General features: G+C 39.7%; 1 protein-coding gene across 1 annotated transcript in view; it reads right to left on the reverse strand.

The window, feature by feature from the left end:
- Nucleotides 1-3,822, reverse strand: part of usp13 (ubiquitin specific peptidase 13) — a 106,059-nt gene extending 102,237 nt beyond the window's left edge. The window contains exon 1 of the mRNA XM_060834133.1: nt 3,712-3,822. Within this exon, the coding sequence (XP_060690116.1) occupies nt 3,712-3,822 (111 nt within the window). The remainder of the gene's footprint in view (nt 1-3,711) is intronic.
- Nucleotides 3,823-24,490: the final 20,668 nt, after the last annotated feature.

Raw genomic sequence — 24,490 nt, forward strand, 5'->3', positions numbered from 1 at the left:
AATGCATAGATGTCATACTTTTGTTCAAGTTTATCTAACTTGGAAAAAAAAATTGTATGGTATATATGCCACTTAATATCAGTTCTCACTTTCTCAAGTTTGTTTGTTCAGTTTTTGAAGCATATTCAGCTAAAAAAAATGATCTCAGTGGAAAATACATTTGAGGTATTGCATTTTGGTGTGACAAACAAGGGTAGGGCTTATAAAATTAATGGTTGGCCTTCGAGTAATGTTGTAGAATAGAGAGATCTAGGGGTGCAGGCACATCATTCTTTGAAGTTTGTGTCACATTTGGCAGGGTGGATAAAAAGGCATTTGGCATGCTTGCCTTTTTCGCTCAGTCTTTTGAGTATAAGAATTGGGATGTCTTGTTGAGATTGTACCGGTGAGGCCTCTTCTGGAATACTATATCCAGTTCTGGTCACCCAGTTATAGGAAGAATATTAGTTTGCTGTGATATGGTGGTGCCAGTGTTGGACTGGAGTGGACAAAGTTAAAAATCACACAACATCAGGTTATAGTCCAACAGATTTATTTGGAAGTACTAGCTCTCAGAGCATTGCTCCTTCATCAGATAGCTAGTGGTACAGGATCATAGGACACAGAATTTAGAGTAAAAGATCAAAGTGTTATTCAACTGATGCGATGTATTGAACAAACCAAGATTGCTGTAAAGTCTTTAATCACTTAGAATGGGGTTGCAGGTATTGATTCATTAATATGTAAATCCTAGAACTTCTTTCAAGTCACATTCCTGAAATAACTTAAAGTTTTATTTGAAAAACTTTGAACCTTTAACTATAAATTCTGCATCCTATGATCCTGTCCCACTAGCTACCTGACAAAGGAGCGGTGCTCCAAAAGCTTGTACTTCCAAATAAACCTATTGGACTCTAATCTGGTGTTGTGTAATTTTTAACATCATTAAGTTGGAGAGGGTTCAGAAGAGATTTACAAGGATGTTGCCAGTTACGGAAGGTTTAAATTATAACAAAGGTTGAATAGGCTGAGACTTTTCTCACTGCAGCGTAGGAGGTCAAGAGGTGACCTGATATAAAATAAACTAAAAATAAAATAATGAGGGGTATAGACAGAGTTAATGGTTGCTCGGTTGGGGGATTTCAAGATTAGGGGGCACATTTTTAAGATGAGAGGAGAAATATTTTAAAAAGATGAGGTTTTGTTTTACACAGAGGGTGGTTTGCATATGGAATGAACTTTTTTTTAGATTAGATTCTCCACAGTGAGGAAACAGGCCATTTGGCCCAACAAGTCCACACTGACCTCCGAAGAGTAACCCACCCAGACCCATTTCCCTCTGACTAACATACTAACACTATGGGCAATTTAGCATGGCCAATTCACCTGACCTGCATATCTTTGGACTGTGGGAGGAAACCGGAGTATCCAGAGGAAACCCACGCAGGCACGGGGCGAATATGCAAACTCCACACAGACAGTCGCCAAAGGCTGGAATCCAATCTGGGTCCCTGGAGCTGTGAGGGAGCAGTGCTAACCACTGAGCCACCATGTCTGAGGAAGTGATGAATGTGGATACAATTATAATGGTTAAAAGACATTTGGATAGCTACGTGAATAGGGAATGTTTAGTGGGATATCGGCCAGGAGCTGCGCCGGGTGCGACTAGTTTAGTTTGAAATTATATTCGGCATGGACTTGGACTGAACAGTCTGTTTCCATACTTTGTGTCATAGCTGATTACTGCATGACCCTATCTCCCAAACATTACTTTTTGATGCCACATTTTGCTCCAATGGCTTTTCTATATAATGTCCTACATTCATATTATAATAGAAATTGTGTCAATTAGTCACTAATTGACATAGGTTACATTCATTTTGGGCAAAAATTTCTTGAATGTACTTTATCTGTGTAGAACTTTACAAAAATGTAATAAAAGTTTAGAAATTGTGAGCTCCTGTGTAAAGACATAGGAATATACGTTAAATTCACATAATTTGCCCCTAGTTTTGTTTAGCACAAACATAATTACATGTTCAATCTTTATTTTACTTGGAATTATGATTTACACAAAGAAAATTACTAATTTTCTAATCCATGGTCTTTCAAGATCTCTACACATCACAAATTCTGGCTTTTGATTCCCATAGCACACTTTTTGCCTGACTTGCCAGCATCTGTAGTCCTCACTTTCTCCTAATTGCCCTACAACTGACAACCAGGTCTTCAGCCATCTAGGCCCGAGTTTGAGAATTCCTTCCACAAACTTTTTGCCTTTCTCCCTTTTTTCACAAGCTCTGTAAAATTGAATTCCATGACCGAGCGTTTGGTTATTTATTCCAGGATCTCCTTATGTACCTCTGCATCAAATTTGTTTTATATCCCTTCTGTGTTGTGCCTCAAGATATTTTATTTTGTTGAAAGGGTTACATTTATGCAAATTATTGTTGTTGATGTACAAGTTTCCTCCTACTTTAAGTAATCCAGACATATACATATTTCCTCAATTATCTAGATTCCCTTTAATACATGTACACTACTTCTTTAAAGTCCTCCTTGTGGTAGCAAGTTTCATATTCTCACTATCCAGTTAAAAGGAAAGCCAACAGAACTGTGAAGGCTGTAAATCAGAAACAAAAACAGAAATTGCTGAAGAAGCTCAGTAGGTCTGGCAGCATCTGTAGAGAGAAATCAGAGTTAACGTTTCAGGTTCCAGTGACCCTTCCCCAGAACTGAGGAAGTGAAGAAATTTTACTACACCGTCTGGAGGATACAGCAAAAAAATGCTATTCAAACAGTACTATAACAAATCATGGTATGTTGTGGTTTAGATTTAATACTGGGATGGAAAGACTTTCCATCTACTCGTTCACCACTTGATGGAGTACAACACACGTTCTATATTTTCACTGTGATCACATTACATCTCAACGAAAAGGAACATAAGATTAACTAAAATATATTCGAAATTACTACTACAACAAAAATCAATAATTGTTCAATACATCATTAATTTATTAATATTTTAAAACTAGTCGGAACACAACCTTCAGGGCATAAAAAAGAAATTCGACACCCGACCCCCAAACTATCTGTATATAAATAACTTGTCTCGAGCACTGTTGATGAACGCCAAACAGCTGAGTCACCTTTTACTCTACTTTAACACTTTTATTTAATTTTGCAAACAACCAAAAGCAACATTTCTATTTGCCATCTTTTAGAATTTGCCAAGAATTTTAAAAGTTATAAAAATTGTATCTTTCTTCTCCTTTCACTTTAATTCTTTTCCTTTCAATAACTTTTAAAAACTTATTTAAGAAGTCCCTTACTTTTAATTTGCTCTTTAGGTCTATATAAATCGAACGTTACTCGTTTACATGGTAGCTGACAAATTATAATACTAGCTGCCCTCCGACACTTTGCTTTTTAAAACTTTCCTCCTTATTTCGGTTTAAATGTTCGGGATCACACACCCACTAACATGTCAAGCCCCATACCCTTTGCTTTCTGGCCCCAATAGGTTGTTGAGCTACTGCGGTCTTTCATCCTCCACTGCTTTGTTTAACAAAGTCCAACACTGACCACAGCCTGCCCGTTATCAGCAAGTTCCTCAATCCCAGCTGAGCATCGTTAGTTTGTGCAGTCATTCACGTGTCAATGGAAAACTTCCTGCGAGAAAGCCTCCATGTGCGCAACCCCTTCCCAAAGGGCGGCCTGCCTACTTACTGGGGAGTCAAAGGAGAAGGCGCATTCGCTCTTGTAAACCCTGTCCCCTGATCTAGGGACTCGGATGGTTGGCATGTACGGCACCAGCAGTTCTCCGATATCTGCAGCCATGTTGACATTCCTAACCCAGAATGCTGTTCAGGGCAGACATTGATTGTGAAGTGAGCTGGAACTGGGCGAGCAGAGACTGCTGGACGGTACACTATTTTTAAACCAGTGCAAAATCGCAGCCCACCCTCCCTCCAGCCATAGGACTTGCTGACGCTTCTGCTCCTGTTTAAAAAAAAACCGGACACTGGGGGAGAGGTTGCAGAGACTTTGTACAGAAGGAGAGCTGGCAATAAATACAAAATATCAGTGTTTCAACAAATCTCCTTGTGCTGGTCCTCAGTTAATCCTCATGAAGGGCTTTTGCCAGAAACGTCCTCGGATGCTGCCTGATCTGCTGTGCTTTTCCAGCATCACTCTAATCTAGACTCAATTAATCGTCCCAATTTTGTTGCAAATCAGAGATGAATACAAAAGATACTAGAATCCTGAGGGTATTAATAGGAAATGCTGGAAACTCTCAGCAGGACAGGCAGCGTTTATGGAGAGAAAGTTAACTTTCCAGCCGGTTCTACGCTGCATTGCAATTGACTCCCCACGAAACTGGGCTCAACATGGAGAAGGAGAGGACAATGAAGGCATTGTTTTAAGAAGATGGATGTCTGAGCAAATAATATCAAGTGCTCCAGAGCAGAGCGAGGCCATTCGGCCTATTGTGCCTGATCCTGCTGGTTAAGTAGATGGGCAGGAGGCTGAAAGAACACAGCAAGCCAGGCAACATCAGGAGGTGCAGAAGTTGACGTTTTGAGTGTAGCCCTTCTTCAGGACTGGGAATGAGCATCATTACTTAATGCCAACGTCCTGCCTCCCTCACCCACCTTGCACATTATCTTTTATCCAAAATGCCCTCTTGAATGCCTCAACTGAACCTTCCAGACAGTGCATTCCAGATCCCAACTACTCACTGAGTGAAACATTGATCCTCAATTTACCCTCACTTCTTTTGCAGATCACTTTAAATCGATGACCTCTAGTTCATGTTCCTTTTACAGATGGGAACGTTTTTTTCCCTTTCTACTCTATCCAGCCTGCTCATGATTTTATAAACCTCGCTCAGATTTCCTCTTCGCCTTTCTTATTGAAGAACAGCCCCAGCCTTTTCAATCTAAATGATGTTTAACTTCCCTAGAACCGTCCTTGTAAACAGCTTCTGTACTATCTCCACATCTTACCAATGATGTACCCAGTACTCTAGCTGAAGTCTAACACGTGTCTTATATAATATTAAAGCAGTTAATGATAATAAACTGTGATTTCAAGGGATGAGGCATAAAAAGCACAGTGTGAAATATAACGTGAATCTATACTCTGGACAAACCAAAACAAATGAAAGTAAAGTGAAAAGCAAGGGTCTTTTCCTTAGGGTGGAGGCACTAGGGACCTAGGGGCATATTTTGTAGTGAGAGGAGCAAGTTTTTAAAAGGGCATGAGAGGCAACCTTTCTACACAGAGAGTGGTTTGTGTGTGGAATGAAGTGCCAGAGGAAGTCATGGGTGCGGGTACAGTTACAGCACTTAAAAGGCATTTGGATAAGTATTTGAATAGGAAAGGTTTGGAGGGATATGGACCAAATGCAGTCAATTGGGACTAGTTAGATTGGCAGAAGTGGATGCTGGAGATTAGAGTCAAGATTAGAGTAGTGCTGTAAAAGCGCAGCATCCGAGGAGCAGGAAAAATCACGTTTCAGACAAAAGACCTTCATCAGGAATGAGGCTAGGAGCCTCAATGTTGGAGAGATAAATGGTGGTGGGGCTGGGGAGAAGGTAGCTGGGAATGCAATAGGTGGATGGAGGTGGGTGTGAAGGTGATAGGTTAGAGAGGAGGGTGGAGCAGATAGGTGGGAAGGAAGATTGACAGGTAGGACAGGTCATGAGGGTGTTGCTGAGCTGGAAGGTTGGAACTGGGATAAGGTGGGGGAGGGGAAATGAGGAAACTGGTGAAATCCACATTGATGCCCTACGGTTGAAGGGTCCCGAGGCAAAAGATGAGGCATTCTTCCTCCAGGTGTCAGGTGGTGAGGGAGTGGCAATGGAGGAAACCCAGGACCTGCATGTCCTCAGCAGAATGGGAGGGGGGAGTTGAAATATTCAGCCGGGGGGTGGTGAGGTTGATTGATGCGAGTGTCCTGGAGATGTTCCCTAAAACGTTCTGCGAGAAGGCATCAGGTCTCCCCAATGTAGAGGAGACCACATCAAGAGTTACGGATACAATAAATGACATTGGTGGGAAGTGCAGGTGAAACTTTGAGGGATGTGGAAGCTCCTTTGGGGCTTTGGATGGAGGTGAGGGAGGAGATGTGGGCGCCAGTTTTGCAATTCCTGCAGTGACAGGGGAAGGTGCCAATAGGGGAGGGTGGGTTGTTGTGGGGCGTGGACCTAACCAGATAGTCACGGAGGGAACCGTCTTTGCGGAAATATGTCCCTGGTGGTGGGGTCCGTTTGGAAGTGGCAGAAATATCAGCGAATAATGTGATTTATGCGGAGGTTGGTGGGGTGAAAGGTGAGGACCAGGTGGGTTCTGTTCTTGTTGCAGTGAGAGGGGTAGGGTTCGAGGGAGGAAGTGCAGGTCGTGGATGAATTGCATTGGAGGGAAAATTGCAGTGGCTTAAAGAAAGCGGCCATCTGGTGTGTTCTGTGGTGGAACTGGCTGTATTGGGAGCAAATGCGGTGGAAGTGGAGCAATTGGGAATATGGGATAACATTTTTGCAGGAGGTTGAGGTGGGAGGAGGTGTAATCCAGGTAGCTGTGGGAGTGGGTATGTTTGTAAAAAAATGTCAGTGTTGAGTCGGTCATCGTTGATGGAGATGGAGAGGTCCAGGAAGGAGAGGGAGATGTCAGAGATGGGTCGGGTATGTTTTGGTGCCGCCCTTTTGGTGCCGATCATTTGGCCCCGCCGTTTTGGCTCTAAACTGTTTTGGCGCTCATTGCTTTGGTGCTGAGCTGTTTTAGCGCCAATTCAGAATTAAAACAAGTCTTGTTTGGTTAAAGAAGAGAGGATGACTAACGACCTGATGTAATTTTCTCAACTAGCAAGAGTTGATAGTCAAAGATGTAATAACCCGCTGTTAGATTCAAATCTTGTTTTGTAATCATTTTCTCATTTAACAATTGTTAATAGTCATCTACTGCCTTGATGATACTTAAGCCCTTCTGTCTTCACATTGGAAAGCTGTAATACAATTTTCCTTCTATTTTCTTGTAGAGCCCATACCAGAAATGGCTGAAAACATTCTAAGCAAGAGAGACAAACCAAAATTTTCACACAATGCTTATCTATATGTATTGGCACTAAAACAGCTCAGCGCCAAATCAGTTTAGAGCCAAAATGGTGGGGCCAAATGATCGGCACCAAAAGGGCGGCGCCAAATAGTCCCATTCCAGTCAGAGGTGAGCCAGGTGAATTTAAGGTTAGGGTGGAATGTGTTGGTGAAGTTGATGAACTCTTCAACCTTGTCATGGGAGCACGAAGTGGCACTGATGCAGTCATCAATGTAGCGGAGAAAAATGTGGGGAGCAGTGCCGGTGTAACTCCAGAAGCTGGACTGTTCTACATAGCCGACATAAATTAGATTGGCAACATTGTCGGAGTGGACTAGTTGCACCAAAAGATCTGTTTTCATGATGAATCACTCCATGACTCTAAATAATCAAGATTTTTTTGCATTCCTCAAATCGAAATCTTCAGTTTCAGTGATAAACAGGAAAAAAAGGAAAAGATGAAGACTTAACAACTGGTTAATCTGTAAAATAGAGAAGCAATTTTTAGATTGCAAGGAATATAAATTATTTCTCTAAGTACATCTGTGTTTGAAGAAAGTAATATCTTTAAGATGTTTTAGTTGGAATATGGACAAACACTCAGTGAATGGGAGACACCTTGAGTTGTTTCTTTGCATCATTCATTTGATGCTTTAGCAAAAAAGCAAATCAGCCTTTAGGTTGGAAAAGCAAAAGGAATGTCAATTTTGATTCTCACACATACTCCAGTATGACATCTGATTTTGAAATTCCACAGTTCGCACAGCCTCTTCCTCCTAGAATTGACTTTGTTGATGTTTAGTAGGAGATCGATGAGCTGATATCTGATCAGAATGGATTTGTTCTGCTTTTGTGGACAGGACATACCTGGATAGTTTGTACATTGTTCATTAGATGCCAGTGTCTTAGCTCTACTAGAACAATTCAGCTAGGCGTGTGGTTAGCTATGAAGCATACGTCATCAAAGCCGTAGTGGGAATGTTGTTAAGGTTCATATCCTTTACCTTGTCTAAGAAGCCATTCTTGACATCACATGGAGTACATAGATTTTGTTGAAGACTGGCAAATGTGATGCAGGGATCCTCAGGATGAAGCTTAGATGGGTCATTCACTCAGCATTTCTGATTGAAGAAGATTGCAAACACTTCAGATTTGTATTTACTGGCATGCTGAGATCTATTAAATACCAGGAGAGGAATGATTGTTGAGTCTCCACCTTCAGTTTAATTGTTTTCATGAACTTCTATAGTATTTCTGCTTTCAGTAATTTCCACATAACATCTAATCAGTTAGCTGTACTGGTTATATTTTAAAGTTTATATTTTTCTCTTTCAATATATAACAATTGTCATGAGATCTAGATTGCAAAACAGCTTTACTACCTAAAGCAATTATTCTAGTGATAGTGTTATCACCTATCAAATGTATTTAATACTTTCAAAGGATGTAACTTAGAATCCTACAGAAACAGTTCTGATTCAACTACTACAGGTATAACAGTAATTTATTATTATATAATTTACTTTGCTGTACGTTAATGTGGTAAAGGTTCCAAAATACATCATGAGAATAAAAGACTATCAAAACAAAACTTGAAACTGAGTCAGATACAATAGATGATTAAAAGCTGCTTTTAGGATACGTTCTCATGGAGAAAGAGATGCTAATTGATTCAGAGCTAAGCTCTTAGGCAATTAAAGGCATAATCACCAGTGGTAGAATGATTAACATCAGAGATAAGCAAAGGATCGGGAATTGAAGTGCACAGAGATCTTAGGGTGTTGTGGGGCTAGAACAAACAGCACTCAGACATAAAAGGCATTTGAAAATACAGAAGCAAAATTAAAAATTGGGCATTCTCAGACTGTGAGTCAATATAGGTCAACAAGCACAAGTGTTGTGGATGAATGGGACTTGATATGAGTTACAGACAACAAGAGATTTACATAATCTCAAGTTTATGGAAACTAGGAGGCTGGCTGTAAGTCCTTGGAACAGCTAAGTCTAGAGATAACAGAGTCTTAGATGAAGGTTTCAACAGCAGATGAAATGATGAAAGTAAGAGGAGTGTTACAGATATTTTGATTTAAAAAAGGCAGTTTTGATGCAGTGGATGTGTGATTAGAAGTTCAATTTAGGGACATACTGATACCAACATTATGAATGATTTGGAGATGTCGGTGTTGGACTGGGGTGTACAAAGTTAAAAATCACACAATACCAGATTATAGTCCAACAGGTTTAATTGGAAGCACACTAGCTTTCGGAGCGTCTCTCCTTCATCAGGTAATTCTGTTATAAATTCTGTGTTATGATCGAGCCCTCCACAATCACCTGAAGGAGCGTTGCTCCGAAAGCTAGTGTGCTTCCAATTAAACCTGTTGGACTATAACCTGATGTTGTGTGATTTTTAACTTTATGAATAGTAGTTCAGTTTAGTCACAAGTATCAATTTTGATGGACTTGGTAGCTAAGGAACAGGTAACAAAGACAATGGTTTTGATATTTCCATAATTAAGCTTGAAGTTCAATAAGAGACAATGGAAGAGTTGAGAGAGGATATATGTGGTAAAGTGGACAGCTGTCAGCATACATGTGGAAATGTAATCCAAGGAGCAGCTTATAAGGGAGAAACTAATTGAAATAACACCACAGAGGCCGGTATCCCTTCATCAAGTCACCTCTTACTTTCATGTTCACAGTACCTGCCACTGGTCAAGCTTCACCAGAGCCAGCTCTCAGAGTGAACCATCTCAGACATTCCTGTTTATTTTTTTTAGAGTGAACAGAACCTAATACACTCCTGTTTATGTTTTTATGGGTGTTTTTCTGTTTATTGTTTTTCTCTTTTTTCTCCCCCTCACTACCGCCTAACCGCAGTAGTGCTTATTTTTCCCCTGCACCCATGTTGCGTGTGTGCAGGTGTGAGACACAGTGAAAGACACAAGGTGAATAAGTCTTTATACAGTTTCCACCACCAGGAAGAAACAAAACACCCAAGTAGCCAGTGACAAGCAGTGCCCTTCACATCAAAGGACAATGCTGTGTGATCAAACAGTGAAGGGAGGGCAGGGAATAAATCAAAATAGAATTGGATGGGGAAATAATGCACTCCACTCCATGCAGTGCTCACCTAGCCCTGAATAGCTCAAGGGTGTTGACACTCCTGTTTATTTTTTCCCAGAATCTGTAACCCCCCCCCCCCCCCCACCCCGACACAAACAAGGGAGAGTCCCCGACACCAGTCCAGTTCCCCCAAAGCCAGCTCTCAGAGTGAACAGGATGCCTGACACTCGGGTTTCTTTTTTTTTGAGTTTCTTTTTTATTACCCCTCACTACCGCCTAACCGCAGTAGTGCTTATTTATTCCTCCGCACCCATGTTGTGTGTGTGCAGGTGTGAGACACAGTGAAAGACACAAGGTGCACGAATCTTTATTCAGTTTCCACCACTAGGAAGAAAAGAAACACCAAGTGGCCAGTGACAAGCAGTGCCCTTCACATCAAAGGGCAATGCTGCGTGATCAAACAGTGACGGGGAGGGTCAGGGATTAGGTCAAAATAGAATTGGATGGGGAAATAATGCACTCCACTCCCTGCTGCGCCCACCTCTCCCTGAATAGCTCAAGGGTGTTGACACTCTTCAGCCAGGATTCTCTGACTGGACCAGTTTAACAGCCCCAATCAGGGAACTCATATTCTATTTACCTGACCTTGTTACAATTGGTACACTAATGCTTGATTCAATATAATTTAGATTCTGATGCCATCTACTGATGAGTCAAAATAATTTTTGTCACAGTAATAATTCAATTATCTAATCATTTGAATTGAAAGAGTAGATCTTCAATCCACTCTGAGTCAAAACAAGAGAACAATGAGTGTTAATAGAATAGATTGATACTGTAGTACATTAATATTACTTTAATTGCCCCCCTTATTGCAGCAAATCTCTAAAAGATTTACAATTTCATTGCACAGCACTGTTGTACAATTCTTCCACGTTGCTTAATTTAATGGGAGATAGAAGGCTTCAGCTGCCATTCTAATCAATGAATAGCAAATAATTGCATATTCCACCTATTACAAAATTTCTGAACTTTAAATGCATAAAGAACATAAATTACAGCTGTATAAAAACAAACTTGTTTACTTCATCATAAACAGCATCTGGGAAAGTCATTATCAGTTTTTTTAATGTCTCTGCACTATGTGGTGAAGACCAGTGTGATACACTGTTATGCACTACAAAATCAAGTTTCCATGAGGCAAATTATTTCACTGTTGTATCAGTCTGGAAGTAACAGCACCAAAACTGAAAAACTGAGAACCCTTGACAATAAAACGAATAAGGCTTTGATAAAGTCTACACACTTGCATTCAAATAATGCTGGGGAAAACTATCCAGTGAATTTGCCAATATGATTCATGGCACAAAAGTCACAAAATGACCATCACAAACAGTAAGAAGTCCATTGACTGCAAATTAGATCTTTCAATCTTGTTTTTAATAGACTGGGCAGTTATGAATACCACATTTGCCAAAAATCAAACAAGAACCAAAATATGACCTATGAAGGAGGTCATTTTGTCTATAAAGTATGTCCTCCTACAGAAACTTGCAGTTATACCACCACAATTTCTAGAATAATTCCAAATGTTTTAATGTGATTAAATTCCAAAGGCAAAGTACATTCACTTGTGTTCTACTAAATGCATTTTCTTCCACATAGTTTGCATCTTTTTTTCTAGTAGCGCATTCTGTAACTAACAATCCTTCATTATTAAAATAAAAGTCCTAAACACTTGTTTATCATACTGATGATCCTATATTTATTTTCTTCAGTTACCATTAGCAAACATTGTTGTAGCATTTCCTGGTCTGTGGTGTCCATGCCTCTCATAAGTTTGAATACTATCAAATCTCAAACAATTATGGCAAATGACAATTTATCATAGCATTTGTACAGTGTTCAGCAGGGTCCAGGATAAAATGCATTTTTCTAAAAATTAGAGAACAACCTAAACATCAGTGAGTCGCCATGGAGAATGGAACATTAGAGTTTAGGAAAGAGATATGCACTACCACATAGACAGCAAAGGACTGCATATTAAGTGAAAATACGGAGATTAGGAGGCAAAGAGTCATACAGTCATAGAGATGTACAGCATGGAAACAGACCCTTCGGTCCAACTTGTCTATGCCGACCAGATATCCCAACCAAATCTAGGCCCATCTACCAGCACCCGGCCCATATCCCTCCAAACCCTTCCTATTCATATACCCATCCAGATGCCTTTTAAATGTTGCAATTGTATCAGCCTCTAGCACTTCCTCTGGCAGCTCATTCCATACACATACCGCCCTCTGCGTGAAAATGTTGCCCCTTAGGCCCCCTCTCACCCTAAACCTATGCCCTCTAGTTCTGGACTCCCCGACCCCAGGGAAAAGACTTTGTCTATTTATCCTATCCATGCCCATCATGATTTAATAAACCTTTATAAGGTCACCCCTCAGCCTCTGACACTCATGAGAAAACAGCCCTAGCCTATTCAACCTCTGCCTATAGCTCAAATCCTCCAACCATGGCAACATCCTTGTAAATCTTTTCTGAATCCTTTCAAGTTTCACAACATCTTTCCAATAGGAAGGAGACCAGAATTGCTTGCAATATTCTAAAAATGGCCTAACCAATGTCCTGTTCAGCTGCATTATAACCTCACAACACGTGTACCCAATACTCTGACTAATAAAGGAAAGCAAATATCTTCTTCACCATCCTATCTACCTGTGACTCTACTTTCAAGGAGCTATGAACCTGCACGCCAAGGTCTCTTTGTTCAGCAGAACTCCCTAGGACCTTACCATTATGTGTAAGTCCTGCTAAGATTTGCTTTCCCAAAATGCAGCACCCCACAGTTATCTGAATTAAACTCCATTTGTCACTCCTCAGCCCATTGGCCCATCAATGATCAAGAACATATGTAAGATGAGGTAACCTTCTTCGCTGACTACTCCTCCAATTTTGGTATCATCTGCAAGCTTACTAACTGTACCTCTTATGCTCGCATCCAAATCATTTATGTAAATGACAAAAAGTAGAGGACCGAGCACCAATCCTTGTGGCACTCCACTGACACAGGCCTCCAGTCTGAAATACCCTCCACCACCACCCTCTGTCTTCTACCTTTGAGCCAGTTCTGTATCCAAATGGCTAGTTCTCCCTGTATTCCATGACATCGAACCTTGCTAACCTGCCTCCCATGGGGAACCTTGTTGAATGCCTTACTGAAGTCTATATAGATCACATCTACTACTCTTCCCTCATCAATGCTCTTTGTTACTTCTTCAAATAAAAACTCAATCAAGTTTGTACGACATGATTTCCCACGTGCAAAGCCATGTTGACAATCCTTAATCAGCCCTTGCCTTTCCAAATACGTGTGTGGTATTATGAAATTGAATTATAAAGGAACACAAAACAAAATATGCATTTTTATAAGTATTTAACATGCACATCAACTGAAAATAAGAGCTGAGAATAGGGCCTTTGAAAAATAGAAAAGGTAGTTTCATGGATAACAATAGAATGATAGCAAAAATATTAAATAACTAATTTAAGCCATGATCATATTGAATGGCTGAGCAGGCTTAAGGGGACAAATAGTCTATTTCTGTTTACTTGTGTTCATTTTTTTTATAGATTAGATTTCCTACAGTGTGGAAACAGGCCCTTTGGCCCAAGCAGTCCATGCCAACCCTCCGAAGAGTAACCCACTCAGACCCATTTCCCTCTAACTAGTGCACCTAACACTATTCGCAATTTACCATGGCCAACCCATCTGGCCTGTGGGAGGAAACTGGAGCACCTGGAGGAAACCCACGCAGACATGGGGAGAATGTGCAAACTCCACACAGACAGTTGCCTGAGGCTGGAATCAAACTTGGGACCCTGGTGCTGTGAGGCAGCAGTGCTAACCACTGAGCCACTGTGCCGCAGTATTTCAGTATTTAACATGGAGATAGAATATGTAGACATGTCACTGAACAATGAGGTGAGAGATTGAATAATTGCATTTAAAATTTCAAAATGGTGATGAACAAACTAATCAAACCAAAAGAGGATAATGCCCTTCGACCAGATGAAATGCAGCCACAGATTACAAAAGAATCTGGAGATAACAAAGGAATTACTAGATACATTTAATAATTTTTTGGAAAAATGTATAGTGCCAGAATACTGAAGGATTAATGATATAATTCCTACATTTAAGAAGAGGTCAGAAAATGTCCAGAGAATTATGGATTAGTCTTAATATCAGTGGCAGGAAAAATCTAGAATCCCTGGCAAACGAGAGAAATATTAGAAGATCTATAAATAAAGAAATATATAATTATGGATTGTCAGTATAGATGTCAAAATGGGAAATCTTTTTTGACCAAATGTTTTGAAGTTTATGAGGAGGTAACAATGTGGTAATGCAATTTCTCTGTATTCCCAAATGACATTCCATAATGCGGTACTAATGAATAAGCTCAAAGAATGTAGAGCCAGAGTTCAAGTCACTGAAGGGATTACTTGATGGTTGCAAAGCAAAAAGAGGAGTGGCAGAAAGTGGGAAGTGACGTTCCATTAGGATAGTTTCGGGATGACTGCTATTCACAATGTACTTAATGATTTATATCTTGGAATAAACTAATTCAATTTCCAAATTTAAGGATAACACCCAAATTGGAGGTCTGTCAATACTGAGGAAAACGGCTATAAATTTCAGAAGCCATAAATAAATGTGAAGAATGGGCAAATAATTGGCAAATCAACACAAATAGGTGTGAGGTAATAGATTTTGATTGAAAGAATTGAGAGGTCAATTTTTACCTGGAAAGTGTAGGTGTCAGTGGGGTAGAGAAACAAAGAGATCATGGAGTATAAATATATCAATCATAGAAAGCTGCATCATAGATTCGCAAGGCCATTATAAATAAACTAGCCAAATACCAGGCATTATTTCAAGAGGGATAGAATCGAATCATAGAGAAATTAGGCTAAGCCTACCTAGAATAAAAGTAAAATACTGCATATGCTGGAAATCTGAAACAAATGAGAAAATGCTCGAGAAATTTAACAGGTGTGAAACATCTGTGGAGAGATCTCTCCAGTGATGCTGCCAGACCTGCTGAGTTTCTCCAACAATTTCTGTGTGTTTAAGTCTGTATAGAACGTTATTTAGATGGCACTTGAGAGTGCTTTGTGTTTTTCTGGTTGCCATGTTATAAGAAAAAGATTTGGAGAGGGTAAAGAAGCTTTATAAGAATGCTACCAGAAATATGTGTACATAACATTAGGAAGGGATTGACAGGCTGAGTTTCTTTTCTTTAATAAAAAGAAGTCTGAAGAGTGAATTTACAGACATCTGTTTACAATTCTGAAAGATTTTAACTGATTGGCAAAACAGGAAGTGTTTCTTCTTGCAAGGAAGAACATAACCTGGTACAATCAATATTAGATTGTTACCAAATATCCAATGGGGAATTCGGAAGAATGGTTTTTATCCAAAGAATAGTGAGAATGTGGAGCTTGCTAACACTAGAAATGTTAGAAGCAAATAGTAGAAGTGAGAAGGAAGACAGTTTGGAGAAGAACAGAATCAAATCGAGGTGGATATCTGTATCAGAGAATAGTGGAATTGATTGTCTGTACAGGTTGGATTTTTCAATCATAACTGAATGGATGGAAAATCTAGTACTCTGATCTAACCCCCCCCCCCCGCCCCCCCAATCACAGAACAAGAAGACCACCACCTAATGGTGAGATATTCATAGAATCTCTGCAGTGTGGAAACAGGCCATTTGGCCCAACAAGTCCACACCAGCCCTCTGAGGATCATCCCACCCAGACTCATCCCTCTACCCTATAACCCTGCATTTCCAGTTTTAATGCACCTAACCTACACAGCCCTCAACACTACGGGCAATTTAACATGGCCAATCCACCTAAATTGCATATCTTTGGTCTGTGGGAAGAAACCAGAGCACCTGGCGAAAACCCACACAACACAGGAAGAATATGCAAACAAACAGTCGCCCAACATTGGAATCGAACCAGAGTTCCTGGCACTGTGAGGCAGCAGTGCTAACCAATGAGCCACCATGCTGCCCTAGAGGTCCATTTATCCTCACTTATTTACACAATGGGTGACTCTTGGTGTTGACACTTACATGCAGGACACATAAGGTACTTGTGAAACACAGAACAGAACTAAAAACAGATCTGTAAGTAATATCTGTTTTTAAATAAAGGCAGAACAGTTTAATAATGGTGGTTGAATTTTTCCGGACTGTTAGTTGAATAGTTGAGATTATTGATTATCTTATTCTATCCTTTTGACATAGGAGGTCTCTATCAATATAGCAGAGATATCACTTGCAATAGGAAATAATATTGTTTTAGAGGCAAGTGGCTAAAAATTAAAATCAATAGTACAGTTCCCCTAGTACTGCTAGTGGTTTGATTTTGGGATTGGATTTTAAAGCACTTCTAACTAACATGGAGATTATGGACCATTTCATAACAAACTCCTGCACAAAGAAATGAAAGACCAATTTGTATCCTGATAGAGCAAGACTGCCAGCAATTGGGGCAAGTAATAGATATTTGGTTATCTCACATGTGGTTTGATGAAGTATAATAACATTAGAATATTTTCTACTTGAGATTGTATATTTGAATCAAAGACTTGTGAAATGCCAAGAATATTTTGATAACTGACTAGTAGCTTGCAGGAGACCAGTCTGATTCTTTTAATAGCTGAGTTATCAGCTGAACTTCTACTCGAGTGAGATTTCAAAATTCAAGTACTTTTTATGACAGCAAACTTGCAGCTCAACAGTGGGAGCATCAGTTGGACAAAAATTCCCTGTGGACAAACATTGGTGATTCTGAATCAACTCTTGGAACTAAGCCTTCTGTTCACCAAGTTCTGTTCCAACAGGGAATTAGATGCTTTTTGACTGGAACCAGGATTCAGCAATCCTAGATTTTAATGGTCTCAGAATCATGACATGCACTGTTTAAAAATACTGGGATTGGTGTTTGTGGACGATCTGCACTGTAAACTGAAGTTTATAAGCAATAACAGAAGCAGTTCAAATTTGCCAAACTGCTGCAGATAATGAAGTGTCAATTTGTGAGAAAGCTTGCTTAATAGCAAATACAGAAGTCTAGAATGGTAAGAGAACTAAGGAACAGGATATTCATTCTTTCAGATCCCACAGTCTAGTTGAAGCCTAAATTTCTCCATCTGTCTTCCATTTAACTTCAGGATGCAGAAGGTATTTCAATAAGAATACTGGGCAGATGCATGCTATACATAGGAGAAAGATTACACACAATCTGTGTGTCACCTCTAATCAGCATTTTCCTTTTTAAACAGAGATGTTTGTGTAGCTTTGAATCTCCTTTACTCATCAACTGCAGAAGAAATTGAAGTTGAAACGTTATGATGTGAATCAGTAATAAATGAAAAAAAAACACCAACCCTGGAACCAGTGGATTCTGCAGATCTTCCATTTCTCTTTGAGGGGGAGCTAGAAGAAGTGTGAAAACAATACTTCCCAGATAAAGGTGAAAGGTGATGTTGTAAACCTTACGTTACTCTTTCAGAAAAAAAGTAGATGAAAATGAAGATGATGTGTTGGAGGAAGAGGTTCTGAATTTTCATTTGCACTTGCGTGTTAGAAATTGGGATATCCTTAAACTTATGTCCACTTAACATTCCATATTTGGCATTTTCTGTGGAACACGAACCCTCATTTAACTATGCCATATTGGTAACTATCCTTCTGCAAATACAGCCAAACCTCTCGTAAATGAAAACAGAGGAGACGTTATATGACTTACAGATGTAGGTTTGCTCGCTAAGCTGGGAGCTTCATTTCCAGACGTTTCATCACCCTACTAGGTAACATCTTCAGTGGGCCTCAGGCAAAGCAGGGTACATGATACCTGCTTTCTATTTATATGTTTGGGTTTCTTTGGGTTGGTGATGTCATTTCCTGTGGTGATGTCATTACCTGTTCTTTTTCTCAGGGGGTGGTAAATGAGGTCTAACTCAATGTGTTTGTTGATAGACATCCGGTTGGAATGCCATGCTTCTAGGAATTCTCGTGCGTGTATCTGTTTGGCTTGTCCTAAGATGGATGTGGTGTCCCAGTCGAAGTGGTGCCCTTCCATATCTGTATGTAAAGGTACTAGTGACAGAGCCATGTCATTTTGTGGCTAGCTGGTGTTCATGTATCCTGGTGGCTAGTTTTCTGCCTGTTTATGCAATGTAGTGTTTGTTACAGTTCTTTCACAGTATTTTGTAAATGACATTAGTTTTGCTTGTTGTCTGTATAGGGTCTTTCAGGTTCATTAGCTGTTGTAGTGTGTTGGTGGAAATGTAGGCTACGTTGATGCCAAAGGGTCTGAGTAGTCTGGCAGTAATTTCTGACATGTCTTTGATATAGGGGAGAGTGGCTAGGGTTTCTGGATGTGTTTTGTCTGCTTGTTTGAGTTTGTTGCTGAGAAATTGGCAGACTGTGTTCATTGGGTACCCATTCTTTTTGAATACATGGTATTGGTAATTTTCCTCTGCTCTGTGTACTTCCTCTGTGCTGCAGTGTGAGTTGGCTCGTTGAAATAATATTCTGATGCAGCTTCGTTTGTGGGTGTTGGGATGATTGCTTCTATAGTTTAATATTTGGTCCGTATGTGTTGTTTTCCTGTAGACGCTGGTTTGAAGTTGCCCTTTGGCTGTTAGCTCTACTGTGACATCTAGGAATAGCAGTTTGTTGTCGTTTTCCTCCTCTTTAGTGAATTATATGCCAATAAGGGTATTACTGATGGTTTTGAAGATTTCCTCTAATTTGTTTCATTTAGTGATGACAAAGGTGTCATCCAAAGGTGGTTGGCAGAGCTGTTTGTTCAAGTCTCTGTGTTACTGCCTCTGTTAATAACCCTTATATCGGAGATCCCATGGGTGATCTGTTGGTTTGTCTGTAGGTTTTGTTGTTGAAGATGAGGTGTGTGGTAAGGAATAGGTCCAGTAGCTTGACGATACTGTCCTTGCTGATGAAGTTAGTGGTGTTTGGAGTATGTGTCTTTGGGTCGTCTAATAGTGTAGTCAGTGTTTCCTTGGCCAGGTTAATGTTGATTGATATAAACAGGGCTGTTACATCAAAGGAGACCATTATTTCATCCTGTTCTATCTTAGTGTCTTTGATGGTCTTCAGGAATTCTTGGGTGGAGTGGATGGACTGGCGTGAGTCTTCTACTAAGTATTTCAGTCTTTGGTGTAGCTCCTTGGCTAATCTGTAAGTTGGTGTTCCAGGTAGCGAGACTGAGGTGGGCTCCTGGTTTGTGAATTTTGGGTAATCCATAGAAGCATGGTGTGTTAGATGCATCAGGTTTCATTTTTTGGAAGTAGGTCTTATTTATTTCTCCAGATTTCTGAAGTCTTTTTGAGTAAGGCCTTGATTTGGTATTGAGTTGTGGGGTTGGGTCTATTACCACTTGTTGGTAAGTGTTGGTATCTGTAAATAGTGCGTTCACTTTCTCAATGTAGTCTCTGATTTAGAATGACTGTCAAGCGTCCTTTGTTTACAGGTAGGATAACAATGTTTTTTTTTTAGTCTTTCTTTCTTTCTTGTGCATTGAGTGAAAGACCCTATACAGACAACAAGCAAAACTAATGACATTTACAAAATACCTTGCAAGAACTGTAACAAACACTACATTGAACAAACAGGCAGAAAACTAGCCACCAGGATACATGAACATGACCCTCTCTCACTAGTATCCTTACATACAGATAAAGAAGGACACCACTTCGACTGGGACAACACATCCATTTTAGGACAAGCCAAACAGAGACACACACAAGATTTCCTAGAAGAATGGCATTTCAACTGGAACTCTATCAACAAACATATTGAGTTCGGCCCCATCTACTACCCCTGAGAAAAAGAACAGGAGATGATATCAACGCAGGAAATAACATCACCAACCCAAAGAAACCCAAACATATAAATAGAAAGCAGGAATCATGCATACTGCTTTGCCTGAGGCCCACTGAAGATGTTACCTAATAGGGTGACAAAACATCTGGAAATGAAGCTCCCACCTCAGCGAGCAAACCTACACCCAAAACCTCAACCTGAGCTACAAATATTCTCACGATTCACTATGACTCACAGACTTCATGATGCATGTCAAAGAATTATCAGGTGTCACCTTGTATTGAAAAACAGGAAGATTTTATTCTTAGAGTGAATGAAAACTAATGTTCGAATGGAAGAGGATAAGCGGACAATGGTCATTCAATGTCATTAGGTGCTGTCCATGTTAAATGATCAAGAGGATTTAGACAGGTGATTAATATAGCATAGATGGCTAATCTTCAAAATAAGCTATATTAACAGGGATAAGTGGGGAAGAAGAAACAAAATGATTTTTTGCAGACAAGCCATACTATCTCCTTGGCGGAAGACCAGGAGTTCTCCAAAGACCATTAAAGACAACCAGAGACTGCCAAAGACAACCAGACTACCACAAATGACCACAAGGCATCTAGAGTGTGGGCGTGCACAGCCCCTATTCCTCCATTTTACAGAATGGTTGCAGGATTGGCAAAGTGTTCCCATCTGTCACAGATCATATATTTATTTTCTTTGCCCATTTAACAAATGTGCGATATCTAAACAACTGCTTCTCAATAAACTATCAGAAAATTGCTTTAAATTGTCAATTATCTATATTAGAAAATTGTGATTGTGAACCTTATAAAGTCAACATATGAGGCAGCACAGATGATCTCCCTGCAATCTCTACCATCTTTTTTGAGGAAAATCATTGGAGGTGAATTTGTTTGTTCATTCAGAAGAAGACATTAACGATTGGAGAAGCTACAATCACACCTTGTGATAGAAACTCCTTCATGTTACTAAGACCGAAATGCTGTAGGTCCAGTTGGCTCTTTGTATTCATTCATGGGATATGGTTGTCACTGGATAAGCCAGCATTTATTATCTACAATTTATTATCCTTGAGAAGATGGCTATAATCTGATTGCTTGAACCACTGCAGCCTATGTGGTGTAGGTTGACTCACTGATGCTGTTCAGCAGTTCCAAGGTTCCCAATGACAGTGAAGGAATGAAGATATATTTCCAAGTCAGGATTGCTTGGGGAGGAATGTGCAGATTGTGGTGTTAGTATGTATCTGCTGTCCTAGGTGGTTTTGTGGTTTAGGAAGGTGCCTACGAAGGAGCTTTTGGTGAATTTCTGCAGTGCATCTTGTAGATGGCACACACTGTTGCTAATGTCCATTAGTCGTAGAGGGAGCGAACGCATGGGTTGCATTTTGCTTTGCCTCGGAAAGCTTCTTGAGTGTTGTTGGACATGCATTCATCCAGGCAAGTAGAGATTATTCCATCACACTCCTAGATTGTGCCTTGTGGATGGTGGACAGGCTTTGAGGAATCAGGAAGTGAGTTATTTGTGCAATATAAGAACACATATTGCACAACCTGCCTGACCTGTACATATAACTACAATATTTATATGGATCAGCATTTATATAGTGTGGACAATGACTCAACTCCATTAGTAGAAATTAGCATGCTTCAGTCTACAACAAAGTATAAAGTCAAAATGACTGTGATGCAATGAAAGAAAAGCTTGAAACCTTAAAATCAACCTCCCAAAAGGTAGTGTTGAACTACAATTGCAGGTTGTTCCAGAAGAATAAGAATCTACAATCCAAACAGGATAAAGCCTATTATTAGAATTCAAAAGTATTAAATGGGGAAATGTAAATTGAGACAGCAATTGGCAAGCCATGGAAGAACTAATTTTTTTCTTTGAAATGAAACAGTAAAGAAAAGCTTTAGAAAAGCTTAAAGATAAGATCAAATGGAATTTGAGAATGTTAAAATTCGGCAAGATTTGGAAAAAATCTAACTACTTTTTTTCCCTGGAGGCTGACAGGTGACCTCATAGAAGTTTATAAAATCATGGGGGGCATAGATAAGGCAAATAGCCAAGGTCTTTTCCCCAGGGTAGGAGAGTCCAAAATTAGAGAGCGTAAGTTTAAGGTGAGAGAGAAAGGTTTAAAAGGAACCTGAGTGGTAACATTTTCACACAGAGGGTGGTACATATATGAAATCAGCTGTCAGAGGATGTGGTCGAGGTGGGTACAATTACAACATTTAAAAGACATTTAGACAGGTATGTGGATAGGAAAGATTGAGAGGGACATTTTCACATGTGCTTATATTACACAATTTTTGACATTTTTGTTTGCAAAAAGCAATTGTAGTATGAAAGATATCAAGACTGTCACACATATAATGAGATGCAGTGTTATTTCGATGATGTGAATGGCAAAGACCATTGCAGAATTATAAAAATCTTTAGCCCCAAAACAACTGAACACTTTATTAAAATCACAACTGGGTTCTGGATGCTTTAGATTAGTTCAGTTTTGGAAACCTGGTCAGCACAGATGAGTTGAGCATGTTTCAGTGCTGGATGACTCTGTGACCTAAAAAAAGACTGTCTAAATAGTATCTCCAGAAAGAAAAAAATGTTCCTCTAGGAATAGTTGGGAGATTGTCATTTATTCATTTTCAATATTGTCTTCAGAATGTTTTCCAAATTTCTGATTGGTTCCTCAATGAGTAACTCTCAGCATCGCAGCAGTAGTGAATGATGCAGCTGTATACTACTTAGTTAAGACCTGAAAATCTCCTAATTTTCCAAGCTCCTACTTTAACCTATCTCCAGTGTGAAAAGAATGGAAATTTCAGATTGTTGGCTTACTCAGGCCTCACCATTTTTGTTTTCAATTAATTATTGTTCCAGCTGCTTTGCCAAAGAGAAAATTATACTCATAATGGGCCAAGAATATTTGAAGATATTTTGGGGGGGGTTTATGATGTGAACAGTTGATGGGTAAAGCAGATTTGCAGGAAGGTGTAAGATATGTGATTAATACTAATAATTGGATTGCATCATCAGTGATCAGATAATGGCAGATCACATGAAGAAGATTCTACTAACATCCTTCTGCACTATTTTCAGTACCTAGTGTAAAGAGTTAATTGGTTTGCAATATTATTGTGTCTAGTCCTTATCTGTCTAAAGCATCCAGAATCCAGTTGTAATACTTATGCAATTTTCAGTTGCTTCAGGGGCTTACGATGTTTATAATTCTGGAATGGTCTTAGTCTTTCATATCATCGGAATAACACTACATCTCACTACAGGTATGACAATCTCGACATCTTTCATATCACATTACATCTGCAATTTGAGAGGGAAAGGGTACAATCGGAAGTGACAATATTTCTGTTGAAGAAAGGGAACTATGGAGCTATGAGAGAGGAGCTGGCCAAAGTTCAATGGTGCAATACCTTCGCAGGGATGACAGTGGAGGAACAATGGCAGATATTTCTGTGTATAATGCAGAAGATGCAGGATCATTTCATTCCAAAAAGGAAGAAAGATCCTAGGACAAGGCATGGGTGGCCGTGGCTGACGAGGGAAGTTAAGAAACATATAAAATTAAAAGAGAAAAAGTATAACATAGCAAAGATAAGTGGGAAAATGGAGGACTGGGAAGCTTTTAAAGAACATCAGAGGATTACTAAGAAGGAAACACGTAGAGAAAAAATGAGGTACGAAGGTAAACTGGCCAAAAATATAAAGGAGGATAGTAAAAGCTTTTTTAGTTATGTGAAAGGCAAAGAAATGGTTAAGACTAAAATTGGGCCCTTAAAGACAGAAACAGGGGAATATATTACAGGGAACAAAGAAATGGCAGAAGAATTGAATTGGTACATTAGATCTGTGTTCACTGGGGAAGACACATGCAATCTCCCTGAGGTAACAGTGGCTGAAGGACCTGAACTGAAGGGAATTTATATTTGCCAGGAATTGGTGTTGGAGAGACTGTTAGGTCTGAAGGTTGATAAGTCCCCGGGGCCTGATGGTCTACATCCCAGGGTACTGAAGGAGGTGGCTCGAGAAATCGCGGATGCATTGGTGATTATTTTCCAGAGTTCGATAGATTCGGGATCAGTTCCTGCGGATTGGAGGGTGTCTAATGTTGTACCACTTTTTAAGAAAGGTTGGGAGAGTGAAAGCAGGAAATTATAGACCAGTTAGTCTGACCTCAGTGGTGGGAAAGATGCTGGAGTCTATTACAAAGGATGAAATTATGACACATCTGGATAGTAGTAACAGGATAGGTCAGAGTCAACATGGATTTATGAAGGGGAAATCATGCTTGACTAATCTTCTGGAATTTTTGAGGATGTAACTCTGAAGATGGACGAGGGAGATCCAGTAGATGTAGTGTACCTGGACTTTCA

This window comes from Hemiscyllium ocellatum, chromosome 13, assembly GCF_020745735.1.
Source record: "Hemiscyllium ocellatum isolate sHemOce1 chromosome 13, sHemOce1.pat.X.cur, whole genome shotgun sequence".
Lineage (NCBI taxonomy): Eukaryota > Metazoa > Chordata > Chondrichthyes > Orectolobiformes > Hemiscylliidae > Hemiscyllium > Hemiscyllium ocellatum.